Here is a 14,389-nt window from a genome sequence, read left to right on the forward strand (position 1 = left end):
GCGCTCGGCGCTGGCAGCCAGAGCGCGTGGATCGCGGGCGCGTATTTCCTATGGCTGACTTTGCTGGAACAGGACCGCCAGGCGATAAGGAGTTCGTGCGCTCGAACCGTCAGAGGCCGAGGGACATCAACTTCCTCTACCATGACCCGACTGTGTAGCGAGTGGCTTTGGAAGGGCGCGGGCCATGCGCCCCAAGGCAGCTTTGGATTTGCGGGCGATACGTACATTTGAGGAGATGGCCACACATGTCTTTCTGGGAAGCGATGGCGTTAGGTTGTCATTTGGTTACGTGGACGTGAGAATCAACCGGCGGGTCGAGTCAAGGTCGGCACCTGGGGCCGATTCCGAGAGGTTGAAGTCTACCTTACATAGAGCAGCCACGCACACACACATGGCACATGGTTGATGCAATTACAACGAATGGCTCTGGTATCCTGTAATTGTGTTTTGTTTGGCTTCTACTGCCTCCAGTCGAGGCGGTATTGTCATATGCATTTCTGCGGGCCAGCCTCAGCGGCTCGGTCTACTCTTTCGTATCGTCGTCCTCGTCTATAGTCCTTTCATGCAAACTACGAGGTTGTATCTCACAGGCGGCTCATCACCTGTTCATCTTGCCAATGACTTCCCTCTGTGCGGCTCTCTCCTGCTCAGCCTCGCTGAGAGGCCTGATGCTCCGCAGATCTCCCACGACATCCTTTGCCTTGCCAAAGTACACCTCCTGCAGCAAGTTGCGCATGCGAGTCTCCATATCCTCAACCATGCGTCCAATGTTCGCCACATGGCTCTGCTCAACCTCCGCCTCCCTCAGCCCATGAATCGCCAGGTTCTGCTCCTGCTGCCTCGTCAAATTGCCCGCCAGCTCCAACCCGCCAACCGCCTCGCTCTTCAGCCCCAGATCCAAAATCACCGTCGACGTAAGCTTGTAGTGCGCGCTTCTCTTGCTCGCCGCCTCCGTGACCTCCAGCACATGGATCGAGTCCCAGCCGCCCTTGCCAGCCGCAGCGCCGGCGCTCGCGCCTTTCTTGACCAGCACGACGCCCGCGAAGCCCTCGTCCAGCTGCCAGAGGTACGCGCTGCTGACGCCGCCCTCGTAGTAGAGCTCGCGGTAGACGTCGACGGCGGCGTTGAGCGCCTCCTCCATACGGCGGATGCGGCCGCGCGGGATCAGATCCGCCACGTCGTCGGGGTCGATCGGCGGGTCGAAGTCGTTGCTCCAGGGCGACCGGTACGAGTCGCCGTCGCGGTTGTAGTCGCAGCACAGGTAGTCGCGGCCTGTCTTGGGGCAGTGCTTGGCGGTCAGGCCGACGTCGACGGAGGAGAGGAGTTCTTCTTCGAGGTCGGGCACGAGGGAGATGATGCCGGCGAGGTTCTTTTGGGTTTGCGAGGGAGGAAGGCGGCGGAGGAGGTCGCTGTGGGGGTTGGACGGTTAGTTGGAACGTGGTGTTGATGCGGTTGGGTGGGTTTGTTGGCTTACAGGGCGGCGTCGAAAGGGTCGGCCATGGTTGCTGATGTGTCCGATGTGTTGATGTACTCGAGAATCAGCCGCTCACTGCTTGCAAAGCGGCTCTTAGTTGTCGGCTGGTCTGTTAGAGTGCTTGTGGCATCAACAGCGTAGGTGCATTGAGGTGCCTGAAGCTCTGGCTCGCTTCGTGGGGCAGCCAGCGAGCAAGCCGCTTGCCGATCATGCCACATCACTTGCCCTCAACCATCACTCTTCAACTTGACAAAGGTTCTTAAGGTACTAATGAGGGTTTTTTTCGTAATCGAAGATCTGAGCGACATGGGTATAGAACTATCATAGCAAAACGGCATTCCGGCGCCTACGCTAAGCAAGCAAACGTGATGACCAGCAACACAGAATCGTGAGGTTTCTCACTCTTGAGGCATCTCCAGCATCTCCTGCAATTGCATGATCTCCTCTTGTTCAGCAGCCATTACTTCCGCATGCCGCACCATGGCGTCCTTTACTGAAACTCCCAGATCCTGCCTCATCTCCCCGTCCGACACCTTGTTTATCAACAACTCACGCAATTTATCCGCCATGAGCTGCAGACATTCTCGATTCTGCGCCTTAGCGAAACCATCGTAGACGTCCAGAGCCGGCTGATTCCAGCCCAATATAGAGTTGGCTAGATCTATTGTCTCCCCTTGAGACATCACGCTGGCAGGAGTGATGATCAACTTTGTGAGCAAGTTGTAAGTGCCCTTGCCATCAGGTATGCACTCCAAAGGCAAGCGGGACGATTTCGTGCGTGTGAGTTTCTTTGAAGACCGCCGACGCTTCAATGTCTCAGGGCGGTACTCTCGATCACCATCAGTATCCTCAAGCACCGGAGGTGCATTGCCGCTGATCTGGCGTAACGGCCTTTCACCTGTCTTGCGCCGCTTGGGAGGTGGAGCCATTTGCTTGTTCATCGAGCCAACACGGGCCTCAAGAGCTGCCAGCTCACTCGCAGGCACAAAGCCACGGCCGGATAGGGCACCATAGTTGTTGGTCGCATTTTCGTTCTGATCCTTGAAGATGCTTTCGATCATCTCGGCTCGACCAGGACGCCGAGGCTGACATTCGCTCCCACCTTTATTTGGAGAACTTCGGGCCTCACCAGTCAGATCGATGGATGCAACAAAATCTCGGATGTCGCGATTTCGTCTGGGTGGAGTCAATGGCTTCGTAATTGCCTCCATCTCACCTTGCTGGACAAGTCCTTGAGATGAAGCCTCATTGTTGCGGCGTCTCGGTCTTTGTTGGCCACGCTCTTCGATCCCTTCGAGATGATCAAACCAGACCTTCTCCTTCTGGGGCCTATCCACGACTGGCGATATGAATGGCCTGTTGATATTTCGATGGCCGTCTTTGTGGGCACCTCCTCTCATCTTTGCCATGGGAATGGCACTCAGAGGAGTCCCCAGCTGAAGCTTCTCGGAAGTATTGGGTCCGTGGCCACGGCTGGGCTCAGGCTGTCGTTGAGATGGGCTTGGCGTGACCATCAGATCATTCGCTAGCATCTCGTGCATCAGGTGTGATGATGGAGAGGAAGTGTAAACGGCCCGACCGTCATTCACCAGACCAATATCAGGTTCATAGTCGGGAAGATGAAAGCGTCTCTCAGGGCTTGTCGGAGATGACGCACGCGGCGTCGGCAGTGTCAGTAGATCATCGACTGATACATTCGTCTCAGCCAAATTTTGTCGAGGTAGCGTTCGCTTTTCCGGGGACGAAAGAGCTGTTTGCGTGCCTTCGAGGGGTCTGTTCAGTGCATTCATCTTTGCCATAATCCAGGGATTACAGACGCTGACATCGTTTCGAGCGTCCCTAAGCTCTTCGAGATCAGCTGCTGTGCGTCCAGTGTGAGGACGAACGTCCAATTTTTCAATATCTTCCTCATCGCAACCATACATGTTCGATCTGAAAGTTCTTCGCGATAGTGACACAGGTTCAAAGCCACTTGTGTGGGCATTTTGCAGCTCAATCTCAGGTTCTTCGATCCCTACTTCCTGCCTGCGAACTTGTTCAGTTGCGGGATGTATCTGTTGTTGTTCGAGAGATGTGACGAAATCGTCACGATCGTCAACGGGTAGTGAGCCGGTCTCGTCTGGAACTGGTACGCTTGATTCTCGAGGCGCTGTCTGTGTCGCCGGAGGCTCATCATCGATAAGATACACGGCAGCAAAAAGTTTCCTAGCGGCGGCTAAAACGTGCTCTGGTTCCTCAAACAGCACATCATCCTTCGCAGGTTCGATGTTGGGATCGTAGGAGCGTTCTGGACAAGAGATCTCGAGAAATATGAAAGGGTCTTTGATACCCTCAAACCGCGGATTCGCTTTCCTCAAAGCTTCTCGGTACATTTTGACGATCTGCTTTGGCGTTCCCCGTTGAGAAGTGACGGGCCGGCGATCGACGGATACAAAAGGGACGATATTGTTGATCTTATCGAGTACAGCATCGGGCTTTGGCAGGAATGCTTGCAACGAAAAGCCACTCTCGTCGATTACGGACCATGTGCACTGAGAAGCGCAAGCGGCTCCGACAGTCTTGAACGCCACATCTTCTGCATTGCCTCCAGCTTTCGGCGCATACATCCAGTTGCCTTTGTCGTTCTTGGCTTTCAGAATCCTCAATGACAGTCTTACGTAGGGCCGTGCAAATGCAAATGCTTGCAACATGTGTTTGATGCGCTTCAAGCATAGATCAGTTTGCTTCAGTGCGACTTGCCTCCTTACGGGATTCGATTTGATGAAGTTTGCAATCTTTACTGTAGTGCCCACGGGATTTGATGCTCGATCCTGGCGGGTTACTTCACCCTGCTGGCTAATCTCGAGAGCAGTCGCAACTTGTTCGCCTTCGACGCGGGTAGTGATTGTCATACTGCCACTCATTTCTGCAGCACTGGCGAGAGCTTCCCCACGGAAACCCAGGGATGAGCCACCAATGTTCACGAGGTCTTGTTCGTTCGTGAGTTTGCTGGTGCAGTAACGTCTCGCGACCAATGGTCGATCTGGCAGAGGAATGCCGTGTCCATTGTCACGGACCTGGATCACATCAAGTGTGTTTGCGTGAATCTCGATGGCAATGGAAGTTGCCCGTGCATCCAAAGCATTGTCGATGAGTTCTTTGACCACTGCCGCTGGATCAGTCAAGACTTGCGACGCGCCAATGGCGCGAACAGTGGATTGCGGCAGTGCCTGGATGGTCATGTTGGTGGCATCGTCTACTGTAGAATTACGCTGTGAGGGAATCAATGCATCGCTAGAAGTGCGTCTGGACAGAAGATGCAATGCAAGTTCGGTGCAGAATGCGGATGAGATGAGGTTGAAATATGCTCGCCACCCAAATGGAAAGCGCGTCAAAAGCGACGCGCTCTGTGCTGCAAGATTCACGAATTCACGTGCAGTCAGAAGCCGAAGCTCACTGGAGCTCAACCATGACGTCGTCTTGAGTGTCCGCAGCTGCATCATCTATAGCACGACATGTCCACTTGATATCGCGAGCACTTCTCTTCCACATTAGAATAATCTGCTGGTGCACTCTTTCTCAACTTGAACCTGTGAAAACTGATCGCATCTTGCAAGTATGGCACTAAACCCTCGATTCGCGGGCCAGAAGTTCGCCGCAGCTACTAGTCCCAAGACACTGCACACACTCGAACTCTGTAAGATGATATATAGATACATGCTTAAGGAGATAAAATGCTGATTCCCATGTCAGACCTTGACTATGTCTGCCCAGTAAGGCGACCGATGATATGTCTCACTTAACGCATTACTCACATCGGATCAGTTCTCCAAGAAGATGTTCACGACGGTCTACGACTCCGTGATTCCATTAATCAAGTCCAAGTACGCAGACAAGGTTCAGCTTATTCTCCGAAACCAAATCCAGCCATGGCACCCATCTTCTACGCTCGCACACGAAGCCGGTGTTGCCGTGCTCCAGACCCAGCCCGACAAATTCTGGGAATTCAGCAAGGCCCTCTTTGACAAGCAGGAGGAATACTTCGACGTTAATGTCGTCAACGAGACTCGCAACCAGACTTACTCCAGGCTGTCGAAGCTTGCCGGTGATGTCGGCCTTGATGAGAAGAAGATCTATGGTCTGCTTGAGATTTCTGACAAGCCGGGCCCTGACGGCAGTCTCAACTCTGGAAACCAGGTCACCAACGACCTCAAGCTGCTGGTCAAGGCCAACCGATTAACTGGCGTCCACGTGACTCCGACCGTTCTCTTCAACGTAGGTGGCAGTAATCTCAATAGGTGATCAGTCCTAACAATCTCGCAGGGTATTATTGAGGGTGGCATTTCCAGCGGCTTCTCCAAGGATGACTGGCAGCAGTGGCTGGACAAGAACGTTACGTGACTCGATAACGAGGTTGCTTTCAAGTCTAATCTGTGACTGGGGATAAGGACACAAATGCTTTGTAGCGAATAATGAATGACAGATCAATAAATCCAACGATCTTATACCAACGTTTACCATCTCTTGTAGCCGAGCCGTAGTATACGGTGACACATTCTCCTCGGTGGCTTCGCTTTACCTGAATACCACAATGCAGTCTTGCTATAATTGACTCTGACTCCGTGCAGGCCAGCGACACCAGCGCTACATGTGAATAAAATGTACTGGGAATAGGCCAGAGGTGAATCTATATCCGTACTTCATTTATAGTAGCCAAAAGCTTGCCAAGTGTCGGCAGCAACGTACACAGATGACCCCCAAATGCACATATTCATTCCGAACACCAAAAATCGCAAAAGAAAGGTCTGTTCATCTCTGAACTCGTACTTTGATAGGAATAGCCGAAGGTGGGGCTCGAACCCACGACCTTGAGGTTGATCTCTTGAATCGACACCAGTCACCACCCAGAGGTTGCGATGTACCATCGTCCTAAGAGCCACACGCTCTACCGATTGAGCTACCCCGGCAAGGGTAATGATTGATGAAGGGAGAACTGGTCTACGTGTTCAAGAATCGCATGCTCATTCAGACAGTGTTTTTTTCGATTTTTTCAGACCAAAATTGGCTGAGAATTGATTTCGGGAATCCCGTTCACTTACAAAGCCGCGTGCCTTCCATTTTCGCTTGCAAAGCGGAGGCTTGGCGCGGTCATGGTCAACATGTAACTCCCCCACGCGGCCATTCGGTGATCGTCGCATGTACTGATAGCAACGGTTTTCACTAGATCGGTTGGTCTGAATATCAAATAATCGAACTGCGCATCTCGACGCATCGCATCTCTCTGGTTTTCCAAATCATGGACCTGCCATAATCTTAGATAATGGCTCAACTCTCGCGGGAAATTCGCATCACGATGTCCAGCCGTGGAGTTGTTCAGTCGATGCGTAGGTTTGAGTCCGCCTGTCGATCACGAATCCTAGCAACGGAGAGCACTCCCGCGCGCCAGCAACCCTATCAACCCCAGTGCGTTCGACAGGAACGGCGCACATTCTCTCCCAATCATAATTTAGGGCGCCCAGCTTCCTTATCTGTGACCCAGAAACCTCCCCACTCACGCGGCTCCTGGGCCGACAATAATTATGGGGGATCTTTCTCGCTTGGAGGATCCACCCACATATTCGGAACCGAGGATGTGGAAGCAGACGAATGAAACCTCAAGATGACGGTGTCTCGCGGGCGCATGGACAGTTGCTGTATTTGTCCGCTCCTCCGGGACGGCTACTGCAGGAACTGTCGGTCCTTTCTCACCCGCTAACCAGGCTACTGGACGCCCGAATACTCGCATAATGCCTGGCATAACATTGGACTTGCTGAACGGACTTCGTCGGGCGGGTGGAAGTGCTTCTCCCGCTGGCCAACGCATCCCTGATGACTCGTAAGCGTGCAGCGATGAGATCCAACTGCAACCAGCCTGCCGCTATCTTGCGAAGAGAGCGTTAAATCAGCTCGATGAGTGTGCGCGAACCTGTCTCACGAGCAGCGACAAAACGTCTTCCACGTTCTCTTCGCTTCGTTATCTACGACAGCATCATAACAGAGTGAATTAATTCTCCTACCGTTCCTGCAGGCAACGTCTGTCACAGGCGCCTCCACCGAGCGCTGCTTCATCACAAGCATGGCAAGCTCCGCCAAGGGTCGATCGTCATGTCTTCCGTCTAGTGCCAGCACTTCTTATCTCTCCAGCCCTCAACTCCAGTTCAAGCAAGTACCGACGTCTTCCAAGCATCTAGCCTTGCTCCACGTCCACCTCCGCGCCACGATCGCAATTGATCGACGGATCCCGGCACCGATCACTTTCTCGTTGTAGCTACTCCATAGAGCATTAGGTGCAATTGCCTTACGCTACCGATTAGCGCTCTTGCTTCTTTGGTCTAACGACAGTGAACCTTATGCGGAAGCGCGCGATCCGAGCAATACGATAACGAGCCATGGCATAACGAACGTCACCTATGCATCCAGAATGGCTCTTGGCCAGACCTATGAGTAACGCTTTGGACCTCCGGCGAACCCAACCCTGTGAATCGTCCTCGGGTACGAAAACGAGATGCATCATCTCCCAATGAGAGCCTTATCTTTGTTCGAAGCGAGGTGTTGCGATCGACAAGATTGGGAAGGGCTTCATGTTATGGATCGCATGGGAAGATGATCAAGACAACGAGCCCAAGGGCATCCAGAAGGTATAAATAACCCTTTCTCATCCACCCTTCCAGCTCATCATCCAACACATCAATCACCTCATCAATCACACCTTTCCATCCAACAATCACCTCATCTTCAAAACAACTTCCAACCACCAACCGCAACAATGCAGTTCACCGTCCTCGCCATTGCTGCCTTCACGGCCTTCACCTCCGCCGCTGCCATCGACAAGCGCGCTCCCAGCGACGTCTGCCCTTCCATCGACACCCCTCAGTGCTGCCAGCTCGACGTTGACGGCGTTGTTGACGCCACCTGCGCTTCCCGTTCGTTCTTTTCTTCCCCTCCTTCTCCACTGAGCGACCCCAACTGACTATATCTCCACAGCCGGCGACGTCTCCACCCTCGACGAGTTCAACGCTGCTTGCGCCGAGACTGGCACCACCGCCATGTGCTGCACCATCCCCCTCGTAAGTCAACACTGGTAAACACCCTCTTTTCGAACACATGCTAAACACTCCCGCAGGCCGGCCTTGGTCTTCTCTGCGCTGCTCCTTAAATCATTGGAGTATTCCAACGACACCTTTTTCAGAATGAGCACACTGGCGATGAATACTGCAGTGTGAGGATTGGACGATGACGATCGATCGTATACTTAATTTCGTACTTCTCTTGTAAATGAATATGTCCTGCAGGCAACATAACTTTCCTCCGTTCAACTTGCAACGAAAGCCCTCTTGCGTTTACCAGCCCGACTCCTGATACAAATGATCCTCGCCAGGATTGGCATCCTTCACAGCAGAGTCATCCAATAGCTATCTTCGCCTTCACTTTGGGGAAGTTGGATTTTGCTTTGTGGCGCCTGCGAAGGCGAAGTCAAGCGGAACGCCAGGATCCGTCGACAGCTGAGCGACAATCTTCGCTTCGTCTTCGCCTGTATCGGCAGAGCCGCTCGGGTATACCTGCAGGACCCCCAGGTACATTCGAAGGCGCAGTGTCGATCTAGGACTCTTCGTCTATCGTATTAGTGATGCTTACAGATGGAGAGGAAACGGTTTCCTGGTTATCGCCGTGTCCCTGTGTCGTCCGTGGGCTTTGGGTATGAGTGCAGCTACAGTACAAGGCCAGCCGTATTGTTTGATCATCGGCTCTTGAGCTATTTTCCATCCGTGTTACAGGTCTAAAAGTACCCTTGCTCATGATCAGTAATTGATTTTGATGAAGAGCGTCCTCTTGTCGATGGAACGTCATGCGGCTTTGTTGGTATCAATCGATGCAATGGACAAATACGTCCTGGTTGTTGACATGTCATTTTTGATCGTACCAACGACTTTGCTTCAGCGCCCAAAACTCTTTGAAAAACAATATTCAATTCCCTTGGGCCTCAGTGCGATTTCGAAACGCAGATAAATTGCATTCAGACCTATGTGATCGGGCAGCTGAACGGCATGTGGTTACCAGGGTTAGGGTTGGGGTAGCTTCAGCCACAGCCATCGTTTTGAACTAGGCGATCATCATTATGCTGTTCGCATCGCAACAGTCATCAAGATGGTCACCTGAGACGGACATCCTCGGAGTGGTGATCTCATGCTAGGATCTAGCCCGTCTGCCCGTGTATATTTGTCCTGGTGTAAGTCCTTCTCGAAGCCCTGACAGGGTTCGTACAAGATGGACTCACGTTGTCTGCCGCTAGCTTGCCGTTCACCCGACGGCAGGTTGAGTCGAGATTCTCAACTCCAATCCCGAGAGCTATAGAATCGTGCATGATTTCCCGGCTAGTGACCCGATGCTGAGAATACGAGCTTTGTGCTGAAGGTCTCGTATTCCAAGTGAGTGTTGGTTTGCCACGAATAGCTCACTTCGGCCAGGACCTCGATAGAGATCATCGCGGCTTTGACGTCGACGCTACTTGCTATGTGACGAGTCATTTTGAGGCCATTTTGAGGCCATTTTGCGAGAAGCCAATGGGCCCACGGTCACTACCGGGGCTCCAAGTCTCAAAGGAAACGAAGAGATGGTAATCAATGATACTCGCGTACTCATGGAGATTGCTCATACGACTGAGTTCTCCTGACTGTTGATGCCTTGCAAGTACCCTTTGCATACCGTGCCAACATGTGCCGCATAGCCATATGAGTCGCCGCACCGTCGCAAGCATCATTCCTAAAAGTGAAGAAGCCCCCCGGAACGATGGCTTCTCCAGCGTCGTGACCAAGGTGAGAAAGCCGGATCCTTGTGTCGTAAGGATGACTCTGATCGTACCTGTGACAAGGGCGGACAGGTACGGTCGGAGTCATCCCTACGAGCAGATACAATTTCTTCGCCTAGCCCTCGCCTCACAGCAATTCGTCCGCACGAGCGTTCCGTCTGCAAACGAATACCGTCACGTGCCTCAAGCACCAATTGTTGCTCCTGACCCGAGAGCGGACATTCAATCCGCAATCACGATTCTTACCCAGCAGCTGGTAGCCTTTTCCTCGTATACAGTTGAAGGACGGGATCTCACCTCCATCAGGCTCGTTTTCTTGCACTAAGCCGTCCATGGAGCTATTTCGTCCGTGACCATGCGACTTAGTGTCATTGCCGTCAGCCAACAATTAGGTCGAACGGAGCAGCAGGTAGAGAGGCGCGATAGACACGGTACTCGCCACCTTTCGACCTAGAATCGCGCTCTTGATGGCGTGCAACTCCACACGCATCGCAGCGAAAAAGGCCGCATAGAGCGGGACGTAAGCGCTGGGCGAGCGAACAGTCGAAACCCATTCCCAGCCGACCAAAACAGCGCTGCAGCCATCCAGCATGCACAGAGTAGACAACCGGCATCGGCCGACACCGTGACCCCATATCCGAAAGCATTCGACAAAGGGGACCCACTCGTAGCCGAATCCGCCCTACTTTTCGTGGCACAAGCTGTCCATTTCATGTTCGGGGCCGAGAGGGTACTGAGTCTAGATCGAGCACATGTCTTCACATCAAGTCGGTATCAAAATCGCTCATTGCCAGGAAACCCATCTATTCGTCCCTGTGATTGTTCTGGAAGTCCGTGTGAGCCTTTCGAAATTTCATCGCTGGTCGTCTCGCCTGTGCTTGTTGAAAGAACAAAAGGCGAGCCTGGAAGAGATGCGGGACGACACTAGATCATATCCTCGGCTGAGCGTCGTCTCGGCTCGTCTTGAAGTACGTTTCTCGTGTTCTGTCTCCCGTGACCTCACCCCAGCTAGACCGAGAGAGCCAGCCGTGACACTATCCAGACATCGACCACAGACCAGCCTGCATCGGCGTGTAAGCGTAGAGACCTTTGCTCGCCATTACTTTTGGCTTCTTACGCCCCGACCAATCGAAACGGAAGCCTACGCAACATTCGTTTACGTCCTCTCAGCCCTTCCCGATCGAACAGCATGGAGTTTAGACGGACGAAGATTGATCATCGTCCGTCCGGCCTGCTCCGGTAGTAAGCATCAGGCCTCAGACGTCGCCACTCTGTCCTTCCCACCAACCACTTGGTCAAAGAGGGACTGAAAACAAAGGACAAAGGAAAGAAAAGAGAGCATCCAGCACCGCACCTACCTGTTCCCACCGTTAGTCGCCATCAATCGACCCTCAATCTGCTCACTCACTCACGAGACAGCACAACGCCACAACACAATCCGAGCCGATCCCCTACCCGGCCGGCATCCTGATTCCGACCAGCCAGGCCAAGCCGACGAGCGCGCCAAACAATCGTCTCCAAAACCATTGCACCGGCCTCCTCTCAGCGAGACTCACGTTTCCCTCATCGCCTCCCATCGCCCTAAATCTCAGCCAACGAAGACGACACTCCTCGAGGACCCCAAGCTGCACCTCACAGGGACCGAGAAGCGCAGCAAGCGTCAAGGCCAGCTGTCCGACAGCATCGCGCTCACGTGAACATCCTTCGACTGGAATTGGAGCCAGACGGGCAGGAGGCCGCATCGACGGCCACGGCTTTCTTTGAGACCGATCGATCGCTTGGAAAAGGGGTTGTTTTGTTTCGAGGCAGTGGGCGAGAGTGGTCATTCGGGATCGCTAGGGGGAAGCCAAGGTACTGTTTTCTTCGTGAGCGGTAGGTGAGCTTTTGTTAGGCCTTGCGATTGACAGGCGGCAGCGGAAGGTGGCTCGGGCGAACGGGATGGGAGGTGATGGGCATGTGTGTATCGCGACGAGTCGATGTTCGCGTTTCGTCGGAGGCTGTCTTTGAATCGATTCGGATGCGGGTGCTTTTCGCGAGAGGGATGGAATGGAAGCAAGCAAGCGGCGGAGGAGAATGGGTTTGAGATTCTTTGGGTTCTTCGGGAGATTATTGTCGAGAGTTGGATCGGATATGAGGAGGTCGCGGAGGGCCGTCGTCACTTACAGTAGGCATTATCTTCGCGAGGGTAGCGGCGGCTTCATGGCTCGATCGAGGATTGGAGCCGTCGTCGACAAGGTGGATCGATTGAACGAAGCCACCGAAGACAGTCGAAAGGTACTGACGACGAAGTCTCCAATCGTCGCCTCGCCCTAGGCCTTCGCGATTTGATGAACACACAGCGAGGGGATCCCTTCCAACCTACCTATTGGCCCGAGTCCCTCGCATGACTTCACCAACCGCATCGATATCAAATCGCCCAACCACACGATCCTTGAGGCGACCAGCTGACGAACGAGGCCGCGCCTCCTCCCTCGCCTAACAAACGAACAAACCAACAACCACAAGCCCCCTACATCCAACCCATGCGCCCATCAAACTCGGCTCGCAATCGCTCACCCTATCCACCGCAGCGCAGCGCCGGAGTGGCAAATAAGCCCATCTTCCACACGAGCGCACGAGCGTCCCAACGCCGGCACGTGACGCGATCTATGGGTGAGGGTAAGTGGTGAGTGGTGAGTGGTGAGAGAGGTAGTGGTATCCGCTCAAGTCGTCGCAAGCCGATAGTGGAGCACAACAACTTGACGAAGGTCAGGTTCGGGCAGCCGAACGAACGGACGGACTCCTTTAGCGTTTGTCAAAAGCAAAAGCGCGGCAAGCTGCAGGCCAGCCAAAAAAGCCAAAGCCAGCAAGCAGCGCCCGAACGATCTCCAGCTTCGACCGCGAGCGCAATTCCAGGGCAGGGGAGCGGACAAGCGCGCTAGCGTCCCCGCCGAGTGTTTCAGGTTGAGGGGAGCAAGCGCCAGCCGCCGCCTTGGGAACTGGCAAACAGAAAAGCACGGGCGCTGAGAGAAAAAGGGCGGTGGGGCGGCGCCGTTTCCCACTGGCCGGCTTTGCGAGTGGCCGCACTTCGGCGGGCGTCACAATTGGAGGGGCGCTAGTGTAAGCCGCCACAGGGACCTGGGACTTTGGAGCCTGTGTGGACAGAGCTTTTGGTAAAATTCACGTGGACGACGGACGGGAGATGCGCTCGCTGAGAGGGAGCGGGATTGGGTTTGGGGGAACCGGTATTGTGTCCCGTCGCGCTGTGGACAGTAGTGGAGTGGACGTTGGTTGCGTATACGCTTGCTGCGGCTAAGGGTGAATTGCGGTTCGGACACAAGGGAGACCGCCATCTGTTCGATCCGGGAGGTGGAAGGTCCAGCAGGTTGAGATTGTTTGGTTGCTAGTGTGATTGTGCTTTGACTCTCCGGGTGTTCATTAAGGTGAGGCTTGAGCTGGGTAGCAGTGTGGCGCTGGGGTCGTGGAGTGGGATTTGCCTCAGCCGCCGCCACCGGGCTGGTGCGCGAGGGGTTGAGCGCAAGTGATCCTTGAAACACCAGGCGGTACGGTAGATGGTTGCTTACATACGGGCAGCAGGATTTTGTTGCCGGCCTCTTCACGTGGCTGCGCTGTTTCACCGCGATGGAAAGAGTAACTGATCGGTGATCTACGCAGAAGATCTTCGCCCCCGTCTCCAGAGGCCGGCGAGCGTCGATCTGGAGATTAGGATGGATAAACTTCGAGACAAGTCCCCTACCTTCAAACAACACGCTGGCGGGCGAACCTCGAGTCCCACGCATGACCCAGACGTTGCGCGTTGAGCCCGGGCAGATGGCGGTGACGGCGGGTGGTGTGCCAGCGAGCTAGGCGCGGCGGATGGCATGGCGAAATGCTACGTTGAACGTGCGCCGTCGGAAGGGCTTTTCGCCGCACCAAAGGCCGAGGTCGACGGCGACAGCGGAGAGCGGTTCTGGTTAGGAGGCGTGGGCGCGCGGTGGAGAGGGGCGAAGCTTCGTGTCGGGCCCGCGAATCACAGCGGCTCTGCAGGGCCGGGGGTGCGTAGCGCAGTGGGAATCCTACGGCTCCTGCTAGATCGAACCGGCCGAGCGCGC

General features: G+C 54.2%; 5 protein-coding genes across 5 annotated transcripts in view; 3 read left to right on the forward strand and 2 right to left on the reverse strand.

Annotated features, from left to right (window-relative positions):
* WHR41_04949 (uncharacterized protein) overlaps window positions 1–440 on the forward strand; it is a 1,324-nt gene extending 884 nt beyond the window's left edge. The window contains exon 3 of the mRNA XM_069373555.1: window positions 73–440. Coding sequence (XP_069228879.1) covers window positions 73–158 — 86 coding nt within the window. The 3' untranslated portion in view covers window positions 159–440. The remainder of the gene's footprint in view (window positions 1–72) is intronic.
* On the reverse strand, window positions 412–1,608 carry WHR41_04950 (uncharacterized protein). Its single transcript, XM_069373556.1, has 2 exons — window positions 1,475–1,608; window positions 412–1,409 (listed from the first exon to the last, which is right to left on the reverse strand). Exons 1-2 carry the CDS (start codon window positions 1,498–1,500, stop codon window positions 599–601), a joined length of 837 nt encoding a protein of 278 aa, XP_069229010.1. The 5' UTR covers window positions 1,501–1,608; the 3' UTR covers window positions 412–598.
* A 264-nt stretch (window positions 1,609–1,872) lies between these two features.
* Window positions 1,873–4,695, reverse strand: WHR41_04951 (uncharacterized protein; the record flags this gene model as incomplete). Its single annotated transcript, XM_069373557.1, has 1 exon — window positions 1,873–4,695. The coding sequence occupies one exon, from the start codon at window positions 4,693–4,695 to the stop codon at window positions 1,873–1,875; it is 2,823 nt and encodes a 940-aa protein (XP_069229011.1).
* Window positions 4,696–4,958: 263 nt separating this feature from the next.
* Window positions 4,959–5,964, forward strand: WHR41_04952 (uncharacterized protein). The gene is made up of 4 exons (XM_069373558.1): window positions 4,959–5,150; window positions 5,207–5,226; window positions 5,279–5,728; window positions 5,777–5,964. The coding sequence occupies exons 1-4, from the start codon at window positions 5,072–5,074 to the stop codon at window positions 5,852–5,854; spliced, it is 627 nt and encodes a 208-aa protein (XP_069229012.1). The 5' UTR covers window positions 4,959–5,071; the 3' UTR covers window positions 5,855–5,964.
* A 2,294-nt stretch (window positions 5,965–8,258) lies between these two features.
* WHR41_04953 (uncharacterized protein) lies at window positions 8,259–8,648 on the forward strand (the record flags this gene model as incomplete). The annotated part of the gene is made up of 3 exons (XM_069373559.1): window positions 8,259–8,415; window positions 8,477–8,559; window positions 8,616–8,648. The coding sequence occupies 3 exons, from the start codon at window positions 8,259–8,261 to the stop codon at window positions 8,646–8,648; spliced, it is 273 nt and encodes a 90-aa protein (XP_069229013.1).
* Between the last annotated feature and the right edge of the window lie 5,741 nt (window positions 8,649–14,389).

This window comes from Cladosporium halotolerans, assembly GCF_011745625.1.
Source record: "Cladosporium halotolerans strain TM138-S3 chromosome Unknown Sca17, whole genome shotgun sequence".
Lineage (NCBI taxonomy): Eukaryota > Fungi > Ascomycota > Dothideomycetes > Cladosporiales > Cladosporiaceae > Cladosporium > Cladosporium halotolerans.